Genomic DNA, 19,165 nt, shown 5'->3' with positions numbered 1-19,165 from the left:
TAAAGAATCAACAAAAAAACTTACTAGAATTCATAAGAAATTTAAGTCTAGGCTGGGCGTGGCAGCTCATGCCTGTAATCCTAGCACTTTGGGAGGCCAAGGTGGGCGGATCACGAGGTCAGGAGATCAAGACCATCCTGGCCAACATGGTAAAACCCTGTCTCTACTAAAATTAAAAAAAAAAAAGTAGCCAGGTGTGCGCCTGTAGTCCCAGCTACTCAGGAGGCTGAGGCAGGGGAATCACTTGAACCTGGGAGGTGGAGGTTGCAGTGAGCCGAGATCGTGCCACTGCACTCCAGCCTGGTGACAGAGCGAGACTCTGTCTCAAAAAAAGAAATTTAAGTCTCAAAATTCAAGATAGTATACATTAATCATTATTTCTATATGCTAAGAACAACTGGAAATTAAAATTTAAAGAAATAATTCCATTTACAATATTGTCAAAAAACAAATACTTAGGAATAAATTTAACAAAAGATGTGCAAAATGTCTACATTGAAAACTATAAAACTTTGTTGAGGAAATTAGAGAATATCTAAATAAATGGAAAGATAAATCATGTTGGAAGATTAGAAGATTCACTATTTTGTTTTATTTTGATTTCTTGTTGCATAATACCAAAGATTCACTATTGTTAAAGACATTGTTTCCCCTCAAAATTGTTAAAGACATTGTTTCTCCTCAAAATTTTCTGCAGATTCAGCACAATGCCAATCAGAATCCCAGCGTGCTTTTTTGCAAAAATTGATGAATTTATTCTAAAATTTAAGTGGAAATGCAAAGGACCTAGAAGACCCAAAACAGTCTTGAAAAAGAACAGCAAAAGTGGAGGACTTATATTATCTAATTCCAAGATTTTCTATATAGGTTCAGTAATCAAGACAATGTAGTATTGGCATAAGGATAGACACACACACACACACACACACACACACACACACACACACACCCCTAAAAAATCAAACGAACAGAATAGAGTACAAAAATAGATCTACATTTACATGGTGAATCACTTTTCAGCCAAGTTACCAAAGCAATTCAGTGATAAAGGAAAGTCTTTACAATAAATAGTTTTGGAACAACTGAACATATATATGGGAAAAACAAACCTTGGATCTTGTCATCTAACATACTTAAAAATTAATTTGATGTGGATCATGAACCTGAAACACAAAGCTAAAGTTATAAAACTTCTAGAAAAAACATAGGAGTGGCCGGGTGCAGTGGTTCACGCCTGTAATCCCAGCACTCTGGGAGGCCGAGGCAGGAGGATCACCTGAGGTCAGGAGTTCGAGACCAGCCTGACCAATATGGTGAAACCTCGTCTCTACTAAAAATACAAATATTAGGCTGGGCGTGGTTGCTCATGCCTGTAATCCCAGCACTTTGGGAGGCCGAGGCGGGTGGATGGTCTGAGGTCAGGAGTTCGAGACCAACCTGGCCAACCTGGTGAAACCCTGTCTCTACTAAAAATACAAAAATTAGCTAGGCATGGTGGCAGGCGCCTGTAATCCCAGCTACTCAGGAGGCTGAGGCAGGAGAATCACTTGAACCTGGGAGGCGGAGGTTGCAATGAGCTGAGGTCGTGCCATTGCACTCAAGCCTGGGTGACAGAGTGAGACTCCGTCTCAAAAAAAAAAAAAAATACAAAAATACAAAAATTAGCCGGGCATGGTGGTGGGCGCCTGTAGTCCCAGCTACTCAGGAGGCTGAGACAGGAGAATTGCTTGAACCTGGGCGGCAGAGGTTGCAGTGAGCCGAGACTGTGCTACTGCACTCCAGCCTGGGAACAGAGTGAGACTCCGTCTCAAAAAAGAAAAAAACATAGGAGAATATATTTGTGACCTGAGGTACATGAAAATCTCTTAGATAGGATATAGAAAGCAACAACCATGCTGGGCGCGCAGTGGCTCACGCCTGTAATCCCAACACTTTGTTAGGCCCAGGCGGGCAGGTCACTTGAGGTCAGGGGTTCAAGACCAGCCTGACCAACATGACTAAACCCCGTCTCTACTAAAAATACAAAAATTAGCCGGGTGTGGTGGTGTGTACCTGTAGTCCCAGCTACTTGGGAGGCTGAGGCAGGAAAATCACTTGAACCCGAGAGGCAGAGGTTGCAGTAAGCCAAGATCATGCCACTGCACTCCAGCCTGGGCTACAGAGCGAGACTCCATCTCAAAAAAGAGAAAAAAAAAAGACAAGAAAGAAATAAAGAAAGAGAGAGGGAGGGAGGAAGGAAGGAAGGAAGGAAGAGCTATACAAGAAAAATTGATAAACTTTATCAAAATTAAAATTTTTCACTGATCAAAAAACACTATTAGGAAAAAATCAGGTAAATTTCCAGAATATATAAATTAAGTAATTCCCACAATGGAATAGTCAAAAGACAAACAATCCTACCCAAAAAGGAGGCCAGGCACAGTGGCTCATGCCTGTAATCCCAGCACATTGGGAGGCTGAGGTGGGAGGATTGCTTGAGCCCAGGAGTTTGAAACCAGCCTGGGCAACAAAGCAAGACTCAGTCTCTTAAAAAAAAAAAAAAAATTGCCAGACACAGTGGCTCACACCTATAATCCTAGCACTTTGGGAGGCTGAGGCGGGCTGATCATGAGGTCAGGAGTTCGAGACCAGCCTGACCGACATAGTGAAACCCCGTCTCTACTAAAAATACAAAAATTAGCTGGGCGTGGTGGTGCTCATCTGTAATCCCAGCTACTCAGGAGGCTGAGGCAGAAGAATCGCTTGAACCCGGGAGGTAGAGGTTGCAGTGAGCTGAGACCACACCACTGCACTCCAGCCTGGGTAACTGAGTGAGACTCCATCTCAAAAAAAAAAAAAAAAAGATTAGCCAGGAATGGTGGTGAGGGCCTGTGGTCTCAGCTACTCAGGAGGCTGAGGTGAAAGGGAGGATCCCTTGAGCTCAGGAATTTGAGGTTGCAGTGAGCTATGATGGTGCCACTGCATTCCAACCTGGGTGACAGAGTGAGGCTCTGTCTCAGAGGGGGGAAAAAAAGGGAGGGGATGAAAACTTGAACATACTTGACAAAGAAAGATAAATAACCAGTAAACATCAGGGAAATACAAAGTAAAACTACAATGAGATATCAAAACATAGCCAATAGAGTGGTTCAAATTTAAAAGACAGGGAGGCTGAGGCATGAGAATTGTTTGAACCCGGGAGGCTGAGGTTGCAGTGAGCCAAGACTGTGCTATTGCACTCTAGCCTGGGCAACAGAGCGAGACTCTGCCTCAAAAAAAAAAAAAAAAAAAAAAAAAGACAGATAAGGCCAAAACGTTGACAAAGATATGGAGCTACGGAGCAACTGGAACTCTCATAAATTGCTGCTTAAAATGTACAATAATACAGTCACTTTGGATAAAGACTTTGGAGTTTCTTATAAAGTTACATATAGATTTACCTTTTGATCCAGTGATCCTTCTCCTAGGTAGTTATACAAGGAAATGAAAACATTTGTCCACAAAATGATGTGTACAAAAATGTTCACAGGAGCTTTAATGACCATAAAATAAACAACCAAACAAACAAAAAACTGGGAACAACCCAAAAGTCTATCAATAGGTGAATGGATAAACAAACTGTAGTATATCTGTACAGTGAAATACAACTCAGCAAACTACTGATTAGCCCAACAACATGGATTTATCTCAGAGATATGGTACTGAGCCAAAGAAGCCAGACACAAAAGAATATATACTATATTATTCCATTTACGTAAAATTCTAGAACAGGCAAAACTAAGGTGAAAAAGTCAAAGAAGTCAGAGTCAGGGTAGCAGATGCCTTGAGGAGGGATGAGGGGAGGAAGACTGCCTGGGAAGAAACAGGAGGAAACTTTCTGGAGATATCAAAATGTTCGTATCATGATATATCATGATAGCATGTAGGTTATAGGGTATATTTATTTGCCAAAATTGTACAGTTAAGATTTGAGTAAATTTAATCTTAGGGAAAAAATAGGGCTCAGAAAAAAAAAAAGAGGACATAGAATGAGATATATAATCAAATCATATTTAAATACATTTTGTTTATTTATTTTGAGATGGAGTTTTGCTCTTGTCACCCAGGCTGGAGTGCAATGGCGCAATCTCGGCTCACTGCAACCTCCGCCTCCCGGGTCCAAGCAATTCTCCTGCCTCAGCGAACTCCTGACCTCAAATGATCTGCCCACTTCAGCCTCCCAAAATGCTGGCATTACAGATGTGAGCCACTGCGCCCAGACTCTACTTTTAAAAATCCATTCTTTAAATGGGAAAACTGAGGTTTAGGGAATTTAAAGTGTCTAAAAGGAAGTTCTATATCTATTAAAAGGAGATTCCAGGATCCAATCGAAGGCAGCCAGATCCCCAAAGCATAATCTCTATTTTAAATTGTGGTTAAAATAAATAAATAACATAAAATCTACCATCTTAGTCATTTTAAAGTGTTCTATATGTAGTAGTGTTAACTATATGCACATTTGTTGTGCAAGAGATCTCTAGAACTTTTGCACCTTGTGAAACTTAACTTCTGTATTTATTAGACAATTCCCCCTTCTCTCCCTCCACCCAGTCACTGGCAACCATGATTCCACTTTCTAAGAGGGGCTACTCTAGATACTTCACAGAAGTGGAATCATAACAGTATTTATCTTTTTGTGACTAGCTTCTTTGACTTAGCATAAACATCCTCAAGGGTAAGTCCTGTTGTAGCATTTGACAGGATTTCTCTCTTTTTTAAGGCTGAATAATATTTCATTATATGTATATACCACATTTTCTTTATTCATTTATCTGTGGTTGACGGACATTTGGGTTGCTTCTACCTCTTGGTTATTATGAAAAATGCTGCAATGAACATGGGTGTGCAAATATCTTTTTGAGATCCTGTTTTCAATGATTTTGGGTATATACCCAGGAGTGGGATGGTTTGATTATAGGGTAATTCTATTTTTAATTTTTTTTTTTTTTTTTTAGACAAGAGTCTAACTCTGTTGCCCAGGCTGGAGTGCAGTGGCGTGATCTTGGCTCACTGTAAACCCGCCTCCCGGGTTCAAGCAATTCTCCTGCCTCAGCCTCCCGAGGAGCTGGCATTACATGTATATGCCACTATGCCTGGCTAATTTTTGTATTTTTAGTAGAGATGGGGTTTCATGATGTTGGCCAGGCTGGTCTTGAACTCCTGGCCTTAAGTGATCTGTCTGCCTCAGTGTCCCAAAGTGCTGGGATTACAGGCATGAGCCACTGCACCTGGCCCTATTTTCAATTTTTTGAGGAAGCTCCACAGTTTCCTTAGAGGCTGCAGCATTTTACATTCCCATCAACAGCGCAGAAAGATTCCAATATCTCCACATCCTCACCGAGGCTTATTTTCTGTTTTTCATTTTTTTAAAAGTAATGACCATCCTAACAGCTATGAGGTGATATTTCATGGTTTTGATGTGCATTTCCCTGATGACTAGTGATGTTGAGCATCTTTTCATGCTATTGGCCATTTATTTATCTTCTTTAGAAAAATGTTTGTTCAAGTCCTTTGTCTATTTTTAAATTGTATTTTTGTTGCTGTTGAGATGTAGGAATTCTTCATATATGCTGGATATTAAGCCTGCTATGGTGTGAATGCTGATGTCCCCCCAAAATTCATGTTGAAGTCCTAACCCCCAAGGTGACGGTAATAAGAGGTGGGGCCTTTGGGAGATGACTAGGTGATAAGGGCAGAACCCTCATGAATGGAATCAGTACCCTTATAAAAGAAGCCTCAGAGAGTTAGCTAGCTCCTTCCACCGTGTGAGGACACAGCAAGAAGCTGCCGTCTATGAGGAATAGGCCCTCACCAGATATCAAACTTGCCAGCACCTTGATCTTGGACTTCTCAGCCTCCAGAACTGTAAGAAATAAATTTCTGTTGTTTATAAATTACCCAGTCTAAGGCATTTGGTTACAGCAGCCTGAACAGACTAAGGCAAATCCCTTATCAGACACATGGTTTGTAAATATATATACTTTTTCTTTTTCTTTTCTTTTCTTTTTTTTTTTTTTTTTTTGAGACAGAGTCTTGCTCTATTGCCCAGGCTTTGGGGCAGTGGCATGATCTTAGCTCACTGCAACCTCTGCCTCCCAGGTTCAAGCAATTCTCCTGCCTCAGCTCCCCGAGTAGCTGGGATTACAAGCGCACACCACCACGCCTGGCTAGGTTTTGTATTTTTAGTAGAAATGAGGTTTCACAACGTTGGCCAGGCTGGTCTTGAACTCCTGACCTCAGGTGATCCTCCCGCCTTGGCCTCCCAAAGTGCTGGGATTACAGGCGTGAGCCACTGCACCCTGCCCTGGTTTGCAAATATTTTATCCCATTGCCCAAGTTGCCTGTTCACTCTGTTGGTTGTTGCCTTTACTGTGCAAAAGCTTTCAGTTTGACATGGTCTCATTTGTCTATTTTTGCTTCTGTTCACTGTGCTTTTAGTGGCATATGCCCAAGAAATTATGAAGCTGCAAAACACACTCTCTTAAAGGTGCTTTTCAAACCATGGGTTGTAAATCTATGAAATCAGGAATTAATCTGGTAGGTTGTAACTGGTACTTTTTTTTTCTTTTTTCTTTTTTTTTGAGACAGAGTCTCGCTCTGTCACCCAGGCTGGAGTGCAATGGCACGATCTTGGCTCATTGCGACCTCCGCCTCCTGGGTTCAAGTGATTCTTCCGCCTCAGCCTCCCAAGTAGACGGGATTGTAGGCACCCACCATCATGCCCAGCTAATTTTTGTATTTTTGTAGAGATGGGGTTTCATCATGTTGCCGAGGCTGGTCTTGAACTCCTGACCTCAGGTGATCCACCCACCTCGGCCTCCTAAAGGGCTGGGATTACAGGTGTGAGCCACTGCACCCAGCCTTAACTGGTACTTTTTCAAAGAATAGAACAGACAGAATAGCACAGAATAGAAAATGTTAATTGAGGTATCATATGTAGTATGCCTAAGCACTGTTTTAGAAACTTTTTTCCAGGTGTGTGTGTGGGTGGGGGGCGGGGGTGATGGATTGTGAAATAAAGTGGATTTCTTACTGTGGGCTATGGTGAAAAATTTTGAAAAGCATTGCCCTACTCTCTACTGCACTTGGTCCAAATGAAGGCCCAACAATGCTGAAGATTTTCCAGTAATTACAGTAGGGTCAGCCCTTGGTGGGCTTCAGTGGGAGGAACACAAAGAGATCTGTGCTAGGGCAGTTAGCACCATGTTCATGTGGCAACTTCGTTTCTGCAAAATAGAAAGTCAACTGTCACCTTAAGTGAATGTTTTTTATTTAAATTTTTTTTTTTTTTTTTTTTTTTTTTTTAGATAGAGTCTCACTCTGTTGCCCAGACTGGAGTGCAGTGGCATGATCTGGGCTCACTGCAACCTCCACCTACCGGGTTCAAGCAATTCTGTTGTCTTAGCCTCCCAAGTAGCTGAAATTACAGGCATGCACCATCACGCCTGGCTAATTTTTGTATTTTAGTAGAGATGGGGTTTCACCATGTTGGCCAAGCTGGTCTCATACTCCTGACCTCCAGTGATCCACCTGCTTCGGCCTCCCAAAGTGCTGGGATAACAGGCATGAGCCACTGCACTCAGCTTTTATTTAAATTTTATTGGTGCTATTTGTTTTGGTTTGGTTCTATGGTTGCCTAAGTGCTCTAAGTATAAAGATTTTATGTCTGCTTTTATGCTTATATATATTCATAAAAATAATTTCAGTCTACAATGGGGGTCTGAGAGAGTTTTCTTTCCTTCAAAACAAGGTGTCCATACATCAACAGAGTTTGAGAAATACTGTTTAGGCTGTGCTGAGTTCAAAGGTGTACTACCAAAATTCATGTCCAGTTGGATAAAACCTCTCAGAATGTGACCTTATTTGGAAAGAGGGTCTTTGCAGTTATGATTAGTCAAAGGTATGATTATGAGATCACACTGGATTAGGGTAGGCCCTAAATCCAATGACTGGTGTCCTTATAAGAAGGCCATGTAAAGATACACAGGGGAAGGCCAGGCGTGGTGGCTCACGTTTGTAATACCAACACTTTAGGAGGCTTGAGCTCATGAGTTCAAGACCAGCCTGGGCAACATGGTGAAACCTTCTCGACAAAAAATACAAAAATTAGCCAGGCGTGTTGGTGTGTGCCTGCAGTCCCAGCTACTTGGGAGGCTGAGGCGGGAGGATGGCTTGAGCATGGGAGGCAGAGGTTGCAGTGAGCAGAGATTGCACCACTGCACCCCAGCCTAGGTAACAGAGCCAGACCTTGTCTCAAAAAAAAAAAAAAAGATACACAGAGGAGAAGCACAGAGAAGAAAGCCACATGACACCAGAGGCAGAGATTGGAGTTATGCTGCCACTAACCAAGGACTGCCAAGCACTCAGCAGCCACCAGACAGAATCCAGCAAGAAGCAAGGAAGGATCCTCCGTCTAGAGCGCTGAGATGGAGCATGGTCCTGCCAACACCTTGGTTTCAGACCTCCAGCCTCAAGAACTGTGAGAGAATAAACGGTGTTGCCTCCACCAAGTTGGAGGCAATTTGCCACAGCAGCTCTAGGAACCACTCCAGGGGATAACCTGCCTCCCAAGAGGGAACGCACAAGAGCATCTTCCTAAATGCCGGTCCTCCCAGCAGCTATGCCATTCCACAGCATGGGCTTCTCAAGGGGAGACACCAAGGCCCAGGGAGGCTCGGTGGCTTACTCAAAGGGTCACAGCAAGTTGGGGGTAGAGAAAGGACCAGTAAGCAAGACTCCCACCACTCCCTCCCAGAGCTCGGCTCACTACTTACCACAGTGCCAGTGAATACGTTCACTGCAGAGGCAGACTTGGCCTCCTTGATGCTGAAGTTGGGTTTACTGGGCTCCAACTCCGAGCTGCTGAGATTGATATTCCTCAGATTGGGTACAGAACTGAAGGGCCTCGCAGACATCAGCTTGGGGAAAACAGGGCTGGCCTCCTTCGTGGGAGCCTCCTGGTTGAGGCTTCTGTCTGTTTCATTTTTCCTTTCATCTCTGACACTCAAGAGCAAGTCAGGTGTGTAGGATACTAATGTCAATGGCTGGATGTACTGAGGGAGGAAGAAACCACAACACACAGCCATGGGAACCCAGCTCTATCCACTTCCAGATTCATCTGCACCCAGGGGTAGGTGCAAAAGAGATGAGGAGAAGGAAAGCAGTCGATAGTAAAGTCTCTCTAATGTGGGGCTCTCAACCTGGAATTCTGGGACCCTTAGAGGACTCATGGATAGCTCACAGGGTCTCTGAGCCACTTGAAATTGCAGTTTTAAAACTGTGCATTGTGTACTTTCTGGCAAGAGATTCCATAGCTTTTATCAGATTCTTAAAGGGTCTGTGACCCTAACAAAGTTGAATAATACGAAACAAAAATCCCTGCTCTAATCCAGGTGAGCCTTTGAGACAAAGTAGATGGACTGAAAACTCAGCTGAATCTTCCCACTGAGCTAGAAGAGAGTGCTAAGCAGAGAAGGCGTAGACAGACCACAGGCCAACTGGATAGCTGACCCACAGCCAGGACTGGTCCACGCTCTGCACAGAGGAGGAGAGACCCAGCCATGACCAACATCCCATGTAATGTTCTGAGAGTCCTGCTCCCAGAAGCTCTTCCCAGTGGCCTGCTCTCTCCACTGTGCCCTGGCCTGCTAGAGGGGAGCATTCCAACCCAAGCTGCAGTTGAGGACCAGGAGTACATGCACTCCTGAAGCCCGCTCCCTAAATAAGGTTCATGCTCAGCCTCTCAGCATGGCCTGGCTGCTCTTACTCCTACCGGAGGAGGCAAGCAGGACAGACCGGTGAGTCCTCTGCTGCCTGGATTGAGGGATCCTCTAAAAGATGCCGGCTCCTGTGTGCCTTCAGGGCTCCCCGCACCGCCCCGTCGTTGCCCAGCCCTCTGCACAGCCTTTCGGTGTGTCTGGGCTCTGAGCAGTGGTCTCCTTAGCACCCCTCCACGGATCAGGCCCAGGTGGGGAAGGGTGTTGGCTACGTGTGTTCCCCCCGATCCGGGTTTACCTGTTTGGAGGCTTGGGTGGCGGCCTTGTCTTTCTGCTGTTGTTTCTGTTGCCAGCCCCTCATGCCCTTCTTTCTCACTTGCTCGCCTGCCGATTCCCCCTGCATCTCTACCTTCTTCTTCATTTGGAAGGGCTTTTTCTCCCGTTTTAGTCTCAGCTCCTGGATCAGTTGCCTGCCCATGAAGAACAAGTGAACATCATGGGGGTTAGAAATGCGCTGCACAGGCAGGCATTCTCCTTGAGGGATGGACATGACTGGGCGAAAAGTTAGCAAGTTCCACATTCCCTCCTCCAACATATCCAGTCTGCACAAGTGATTGAATGTCAAGGAGCAGGGTGTGGAGGAAAGCATCATTCTGCCAACCATACCATCCCCTGTGTGGGAATAGCATCCAAGGAGAGATGTGCAGTAAGGGGGCTATTCCCTAGTCCATCACAGCCCTATTTGTTCCCCACTTCCCAGCAGGCCAGTTCCCATCCATGGCAGGTGCTGGGGAGAGGGTCTGGGTAGGAGGCTAACACCAGCAGCTCTCATATTGCGCCATTTCATGTGCTGGGCCTGTCTAGCCAATGGATGCTGAGAGTGGACAAAAGGTGACATAATATAGCAGAAATAACTCAGTCTCATGAGTCAGGACACAGGGGAGTTCTGGTCCCTCTTCTGTCATCTTTTTTTTTTTTTTTTTTTGAGACGGAGTCTCGCTCTGTCCCCCAGGCTGGAGTGCAGTGGCACAATCTCAGCTCACTGCAACCTCTGCCCCCTCAGGTTTAATTCTCTGCCTCAGCCTCCAGAGTAGCTGGGATTACAGGAGCGTGCCACCACTCTCGGCTAATTTTTTGTATTTTTAGTAGAGACAGGGTTTCACCATCTTGGCCAGGCTGGTCTTGAACTCCTGACCTCGTGATCCACCTGCCTCGGCCTCCCAAAGTGCTGGGATTACAGGCGTGAGCCACCACGCCTGGCCTGTCATCATCTTTATATGTGATCCCTCCTCTGCTCTGCCTTCTCTTTCCATAAAATGAGCTGGTAGGAGAGGACTGGACTCAGTGGATGAGTCCCTCCAGCTCCTGGAGTTTACGCCTGTGTGAATCCATGAGGCAGCTTTGAGGGGTTGGCTATCCTCAGGAGTGAGTTTCTAGAAAGAGCTACTTCTCTCCACTTCACATAGGGAATCTTCCAATTCCTTGTCCTTGTGAGACCAGGGCAGATGTTCATCTGGCAACTTTCTCTTTTTGCTTTTCTTTGAGACAAGGTCTGACACTGACACCCACGCTGGAGTGCAGGGGTGCAATCACAGCTCCCTGCAGCTTCCACCCCCTGGGCTCAGGTGATTCTCCTACCTCAGCCTCCTGAGTAGCTGGGAGTATAGGCACATGCAACCATGCCCAGCTAATTTTCCTTTTTGTTGTTTTGTAGAGATGGGGTTTCGCCATGTTGCCCAGGCTGGTCTTGAACTCCTGGGCTCATGCCATCCACCTGCCTTGGCCTCCTAAAGTGCTAGGACTACAGGCGTGAGCCACGGCGCCTGGCTGCTCTGGCAACTTTCATGGTTGGGGACTCTCCCTGCCACTCCAGGCCAGTCAGCCAATAGATCACACACAATCCCCAGAACCCCCCCACCGACCTCATCCCGGATGTCTTCCTACCGGGCATACTCCTCCCGAGCCCTGGAAGCAACAGTATTCTGGAAGAGGGAGTTGTTGTCCTGGAAAAACTTCTCATACTTCTCCGAATTCAGACTGGGATAAATCAGTCGGAACCCTCCACAGTTTTCCTTCTCATACGTTTCAGTTTTCTTTAACTGCACGGCCCGGAAACCCTTGGCTTCCTCAATCCTGTTGGGAAGCAGAACATGGGGCTGCTGTCAGGTTTTCTTGGGACAAAGCCTGGAAGGGATATGTCCAAGCTGGTGGTCGTCTAGGGCCAGATGGAGGCCTTGCACATAATGGCGGTCAATCAGGATTTGCTAAATAAATACATGACTGTTTCCCTGAAAGGAGATTCTAGCCCTCCTGGGACAGCCAACGTCATAATGCACTAAAAGCTGGTTAGCACAGTCTTTCTAACAACTCACCAAATTCTGTCCTGTTCCAAGTAAAACCCATTTTCTACTCGGCTTAGCTCTGACTAGGCAGACTGTCGCCACCTTCCCATTCACAGCCCTGATTACCCTTTTCTAGAGAGTGGCAACTTGCACTTTTGCCGAATTTGAGGGCTTCCTGGATGACCTTGATGACCGTTTACGAGCTGCAATGATCTCATTCTTCCTCACAGCCCCCTGGGGGAAGTGGGGGTCAGACAGGGAGAAATGATAAGCCCCCTTTTACAGCAGGAAACCCAGAGCCACAGAAATATCCAGGGCCAAATAATGAGGAGACTGATTCAGAGAAGGCCCTTAACCTGACAACTGCTCCTCAACAGGACACTGCCTCCTTCTCAAGGAGTTTAGAGATGGCGGGGCACGGTGGAAGGCATCCTGGAATCCCAGGCGGCAGACTCACTGGGCTCTGGGTCCAGAGCTGTCATTTACCAGCAGGGTGACCTTGTACAAGTCAGTTCCCTTTCTGCAGTCTTGATTTCCTTAGCTTTCAGAACAAGGCCACACAGCACTCCACCCTACCTACCTACCCGCTCCTTACAGGGAAGACAGTGCAAGTGCCTGAGAAACACTGTGCCATCCAAACATAAATGCTATTTATGGCATCAGTTCCAGAAACTCAACCCCAAAGGATTAGACTGGTTCTGCCCATGAGGAGTGCAGGGGGCTGTAGTGGGGTCTGAAAAGCAACAAAGGATCCCCTTGACTAGGCTCAGAGTCTCCAGACACTAGAATCACTCTTCAGAATGGAAATCCCAGTTACAAGGCAAGTGCTGCCCAACAGGAAGCAGGAGACGTTAGCTCCTGGCAACAGGGGAACATGGAGAAGGACAGACACATCTTTCTTTATAGTAAAAAAAAAAAGAAAAGGAATGGTCTTGTTTTTATACTGGTAATTCCTAAAGCTTCACTTAGTATTAATGAATTTCTATCCATTATATATAGCTATATATCTGTAACTTAATCTCCTATTTCTAGGAACAAAGGAATATTCAGAGCAAAACTATTCAAACTGCTACATTCTGCCAATATAAACTCATTTTCCAAATGGGATTATCGTTTGTTAAAATGACCCCCTCCAACTCCAGGCAAGATTGTAATAGCCTTCGATATATATTACAGTGCCAGGCACTATGCTAAGCCTTTTATATGCATTATCTCATTTAATTTGCCCAACAACCTTATGTATCATAGCTCCATTTCATAGAAAGATCACTGAGGCTCAGAGAAGTGACAGAAAGGCCACATAACTAGTAGGCTGTCGAGTCATAATTTGGAGGAAGACAGACCATTCTTTTATTTATTTATTTTGAGACGGAGTCTTGCTCTGTCGCCCAGGCTGAAGTGCAATGGTGTGATCTCGGCTCACTGCAACCTCTGTCTCTCAAGTTCAAGCAATTCTCCTGCCTCAGCCTCCTGAGTAGCTGGGATTATAAGCATGCGCCACCATACCCCGCTAATTTTTTTGTATTTTTAGTAGAGACGGGGTTTCACCATGTTGGCCAGCCTGGTCTCGAACTCCTGACCTCAGGTGATCTGCCTGCCTCAGCCTCCCAAAGTGCTGGGATTACAGGTATGAGCCACTGCACCCGGCCCAGGACAGACCATTCTTATTGGGAGCAGGGGAGTCAGAGAGAGAGCCCCGCAAGGCTGGGGAGTGCAAATGTACCTCATCTCCCGAGAACAACACTGCTGCAGGAACTGCCCCCGTTGTCTCTCCTCCTCCAAGACTTTCTTCTTGTCACAGCTTTCCAGGTTGATCAGGACTAAGGTGTCATACAGCAGACCATCTTTCACCTCTTTATCCAACCGAGAGTCAGTGGAGAAGCTTGGAGAGTGGTTGACCTGTGAGGGCAAGATTGGCAGCTGGTTACAAAGCCGTCCAGAATGAAAGCAGAGAGTGAGGCCGAGGTGCCACCTCCAGGGCGCTACCAAAGCCCACCTCAGGGCCCTCACTACCAAGATGAAAGGGAGGGGAGAGAGCATCTGGACTAGAGCCACAGTGAAAAAAGGAGGAAGCAGAACTCCCTCTAGTTAAACCAGCTTTTATCTCAGGCCTTTCTTCTTTGGGAGCATCAGGGTTACCCTCTCTTTGGTGTGTGTGTTCCACTCCATCTGGGGTGCATGTGTTCTCTCATATGCACTGGGCATCCAGAGAGCAGGATGGAAGGGGTACTGCCCAAAGGGACAGGCTTGGACATAGGAGGTAGAGAGGAGTGGCATTCAGGAGCCTGGCCAGGGTGGAGGGGAGACAGGTGGGAGGAGGGAGAGGACTCATTCCCGCCCACTGAAAAGTCTGTATTGTTTGGAGGCACCATGTGACATCTGCAGATTTCTAGAAGTTTTTGAAGGGCTTGGTCCTGATGGCTCATTCTGCTCTTTGGGTAAGGGCTGCAAACAGGCACATCCCTCTTCCCACCACACCTAGAAACAAGGGCTGGGAATGGAAGAAGGGCAAAGCTGCAGGAATCTGACCTGTAATCTCAGGTTCTCCACCCCAGAGTCTGACCTGTGTCACTGCACCTGGCACTAGCACCCTTTGCTCCCTGAAGGGCCACATGAGAGGGCTCCTGGGGACAATTCTATCAGGAAGAGAGGCAGTCACCAGGAAAGCTTCTCCTCCTCCTCACACTGCTGCATGGGTCTAGGGGAGGCAGGAAACTCACTACATGGCCCCCCATCCATTTCGGTGGCAGCAGGCCCCAGGTCGCTCTCTGCTGGTGTGTGTGAACTGAGTAATCCAGGCCCCTAAGAGTGGGGCACCGCCGCTCCTGTCTGATACTGAACGTTGCCAACCCAGCTTTGATGAAAAACGCCCCTTTCTGGGAGACAACTCTTACAAAAGATCGAGCTGTCTTTAGAATCACTCTGTGCCTAAGATCAGCACTTCCTTGTCTAAGAGGACCTCAAGAAGGCAAAGGAATTCTCTAATTCCCAGCTGTCTACCCCCCTCTGGTGGCCACTTCTCAGCTAAGAAAGAAGCCCCAGGCAGCAGGCACCATGGGAGGAAGTGGCCTGGGAAGTTGAAACAATTTAGGTGAGCCGGGAGGGCGGAATCCTTGAAGCGGGCTGGCCCCAATAACAGGAGTTCGTTTTCGCCCCTCGCCCAAACTTCCCTACCTCCAGCAGCCAGGGTTTGAGTTTGCGGTCCAACAAAATATCAAAGCCCAGGATCTCAAAGCAGGCGCTGTTGAGTGTGTGGTTGGGGAAGCAGGTGTGGTAGTTATGCCTGATGATGGGGTGGGCCGAGATGAGGGTCTTGATGATGACGTCCTCAATATCCCTCCATATCTGCTCCACGTTGTAGCTGTGGTCCTCCATGTATGCACTGAAGGTGGAGAGCTTCCTGGAAGGGAACCACAGGCCAGGAGGCAGTGTAGCTGGCTTCTGGTCACCCGAGGCCATGGCATGCTGGAAACCAGAAACTCCTGGTGGAGACAAGGCTCCAGAGCCAGCGAGGATGAACGCCCAGGAGCCAGGGTGACACCTGGGCTGTGTCGGTGCCAGACGAGGTCCCAGGAATCCCAGGACCACACCCTCCAAGTCTCCAGAGCCCCGGGGTGGGTGCAGATGCAGTCACACAGGACATGGTCAGGACACTTTCACTTTCACTGTGACCCAGAAAACATCTATCAGCAGGGGAAGGGATGAGTCAAGAAAACCCCCTGACACCATGGTTTTACTTTGGCAGCAATGATTCCTCAGCCTTTGGTGTCCATTAGAAGCATGTGGGCAGCCTTTTAAGAACGCTGATGCCTGGGTCCCACCTCAGCCATCTGAGGGGATTCTAGGGACACTAATGACACAGAAGACTTGTTTTAGGGCTGCCCACAAGGAAAAGGCACCCCAGGGCATGTCCACAGATAAGGTTACCAACTGTGCCAGGCAAACTGGACTGTCCCAGTTTTAGAATTGCAAGTCCTGAATTCCAGGAAACCCCTCAGTCGTGGGCAAACGGAGACAGCTGGTCACCTGATCACAGATGAACTCAGGGATGTTTACCTCACGTGGAACAGTTCATGAGGAAACACCTGAGTGGGTGCTCAGCCAGCTCTGAACTGGGCATCACAGAGAGAGGATGGATGTCACAAATCCAAGAGGCAGTGGTGGGGACAGACATTTGCCACCTCACATGCACACACATGTGCACAGACAGCCAAAGTGGAAGTGGCAGTGTGGAAGGAGGAGGTGCAGGGGAGTGAACAGCAGAAAGAATGAAAAAGACAAGAGACACGGCTCATCCAGGCAGTTTCAAAAGCTCACTAGATCCCAGCCCAAGGGATCAAGAAGGAGGAAGCAGGGTCAGCCAGACAATGAGCATTTGATAAGGGTCTTTGGTGCATGCAAAGCCTCATGCAAGGAGGGGACACTAGAAACTGTCACCTCTGTCATGGGAAGCCTCAGGACCATTCAGGGAGTCAACACACATGTGGAACAACCAAGGATGCATTTATATAAAGACAGATAAGCAAAGGATACTCAATATAGAGGCCACCTCCTCCACCTGCCATTGTCAGAAAACAGTGTTGCACATAAATGGATTTTCCAGATCGCTTTAAGCCAATTTTTTTCAAGTGGAGAAAATGTATTTAATTTGCCTAATTGGGAAATAAATTTTCCTGAAATAGATTATACACCTCCCCGACAACATATAACATAACCTTTTCTTGACTCAGGGCTCATCACAATGAATATACTTTATTGTGTAATTTCATAATGCCCAGTGGTGAGTCAATTCAATTTAATACCAGCCATGTGCTGAGCACACTGAAAGATGAAGATGGCTTGGTGTCTGCCCCAGAATCCTGCCAGGTTTTCAGGTTTCCTGTCTTCTCCTTCACTGTGACCGCAGCACTACTTCTGAGTTTGTGCCCCAGTGGGGTATTGACAGGGAGGGCAGTTGACCTCAAACACCAACTTTGGGACAGATGAGACAGTCAGTATGAGAAGAAGATTGTCTCAAAAGATGGAGAGGAGGAAGAGGAAAGGAGAATCAAGATGGGAGGGAGAGGAGGAAAGATGAACTCAGCCCAGCACTATGGGAAGAACCCCAAAGGCCAGGGCACCATCGTAACCCTCAAGGAGCAAAGTACAACTAGGGACAAAAGACAAATGTGCAGTGGGCAAAGAATAGTTATGGGCGATGGCTGATGTTGACCGTGAGGGTTGTAAAAATACAAAAAATTAGCCAAGCATGGTGGTGGGCGCCTGTAATCCCAGCTACTTGAGAGGCTGAGGCAAGAGAATCGCTTGAATCCTGGAGTCAAAAGTTTTGCAGTGAGCCGGGATCGCGCCATTGCACTCCAGTCTGGGTGACAAGAGCAAGACTCCGTCTCAAGAAAAAAAAAAAAAAAAGACAGTGCCCTGTCCATGAAGTGGATGGCATGGGCAGCATGGCTTAGTGGGTAAGGGCACCAACTCGGGGGTCAGGCAGCCCTGGTTTCAATCCCAGCTTCCTAGCTGTGCGACCCAGGTAAGTTACTTAACTTTTTCACACCTCAGTTTCCTAATACGCAGAATAGGGATGATAATAATGCCGACTTCATAGTGTTGTTGTGAGGAGGATTAAGTGGGTTCAAGTATGTAAATTATCACTAGGAAAAGAAATGTCCAAGCTCTCCACCCCTGGAGATGAGAAGGTAGAGATGGGGAAGTTGGGCAGGGAGACCAATTTGGAGTGCTGCGGTGGAGGCAAGGAGACAGAACACACCCATTCTGGGAAATGCTGAGTTGAAGACGTCCAGGTGGAACTGAGGAGAGATGGACCTGGAGCCCAAGGGAGACAGGCTGAGCCCAGCAAGGGCAGGCGGAGGCCACGGGGGCACACGGCTGCTCCAGGAGAGAGTGGATGGAGAAGTACAGTGGGGTGAGAGGGAGATGAACAGAGGAAGAGGACAGGGGAAATGGAAGAGGCAGAACAACACTTGAAGCCTTGCAACCTCACCTTAGTTCTGCTACCCCGAGACACCCCTCCATCACAGCCGAGGGCCCAGGGCCTGCTGTTGGGGTGCCAATTCTCACTGGAGGAGGAAAATGAGAACCTTTCCATTCTGTGCCCTTAGACTAAGGAAAAATGACAGTAACCACGCACACTGTCTGTGTTGCCATCACAAGTCATTTGAACCTCACAGAGACCCTGTGAGGTGGCAGGGCAGGGCAGGGAGTCTCATCACGTTCATCCTCCAGACCAAGAAGCGCAGGCTCAGAGAGATGAAGTAACTTGTCCAAGCCTAGTTGGCAAGTGTCGGAGCCGGGACTACAAGCTAGACCTCCCAGAGTGCCATGCTCAGAACGCAGCAATGCAAGAGGCCCAGCTGGTGCCCACAACCCAGGTGGCGAGGACAGGAGGAAGTCGCAGAGCTTCAGGCAGCAAAGGTGGCTGACATCTTCTGGAAAAGGGAGAGACTGCCTCCCACCAGCCTTCCACATCCCCTTTAAGCAGCCTTAACTTAGCGATTTTCCGTGTGCTTTTTGGAATGCTGCCACTGAGGGGGTCATGAACTGTCACATGCCTCTCTGATGGTCTGAAGCCAAACTAATTGCCTGTTCAGTGGTCCTTTGAAGCCTGGTGCAGCGGAAAGAGAATGAGCTCTGGGGTCTAACAGACCTCGCTTCTCCACCCAGTCTAGCAGTCACAGCTGCGGGACCCGGGGCAACTCACGCAACCTCTGAGACGCAGTTTCCTCATCTGTAAGATGGAGATGGCACCTAACTCACAGTTCTCCACCTACAGAGGGCAGATAGTAATGCCTTTGCCATAGTGTTGCTGTGAAAAATTCAACAATAGGCCGGGCGCGGTGGCTCACGCCTGTAATCCCAGCACTTTGGGAGGCCGAGGCGGGCAGATCACGAGGTGAAGAGATCAAGACCATCCTGGCCAACATGCTGAAACCCTGTCTCTACTAAAAATACAAAACTTAGCTGGGTGTGGTGGCACATGCCTATAGTCTCAGCTACTTGGGAGGCTGAGGCAGGAGAATCGCTTGAACCCGGGAGGTGGAGGTTGCAGTGAGCCAAGATCGCACCACTGCACTC

General features: G+C 47.3%; 1 protein-coding gene across 3 annotated transcripts in view; it reads right to left on the bottom strand.

Annotated features, from left to right (window-relative positions):
• Positions 1-19,165, bottom strand: part of TTLL6 (tubulin tyrosine ligase like 6) — a 55,094-nt gene that overhangs the window by 13,951 nt on the left and 21,978 nt on the right. For all 3 annotated transcript variants that reach the window (XM_063706287.1, XM_055387712.2, XM_055387713.2), the window contains 5 exons: positions 15,251-15,476; positions 13,800-13,975; positions 11,679-11,867; positions 10,033-10,204; positions 8,793-9,071 (listed from right to left, as the gene is read on the bottom strand). In XM_063706287.1, coding sequence (XP_063562357.1) covers positions 8,793-9,071; positions 10,033-10,204; positions 11,679-11,867; positions 13,800-13,975; positions 15,251-15,476 — 1,042 coding nt within the window. The remainder of the gene's footprint in view (positions 1-8,792; positions 9,072-10,032; positions 10,205-11,678; positions 11,868-13,799; positions 13,976-15,250; positions 15,477-19,165) is intronic.

The sequence above is a fragment of the Gorilla gorilla genome, chromosome 4 (assembly GCF_029281585.2).
Source record: "Gorilla gorilla gorilla isolate KB3781 chromosome 4, NHGRI_mGorGor1-v2.1_pri, whole genome shotgun sequence".
NCBI classification, from domain to species: domain Eukaryota; kingdom Metazoa; phylum Chordata; class Mammalia; order Primates; family Hominidae; genus Gorilla; species Gorilla gorilla.
Note: the sequence above shows the minus strand (reverse complement) of the source record. Positions and strands in the feature narration are given on the sequence as shown.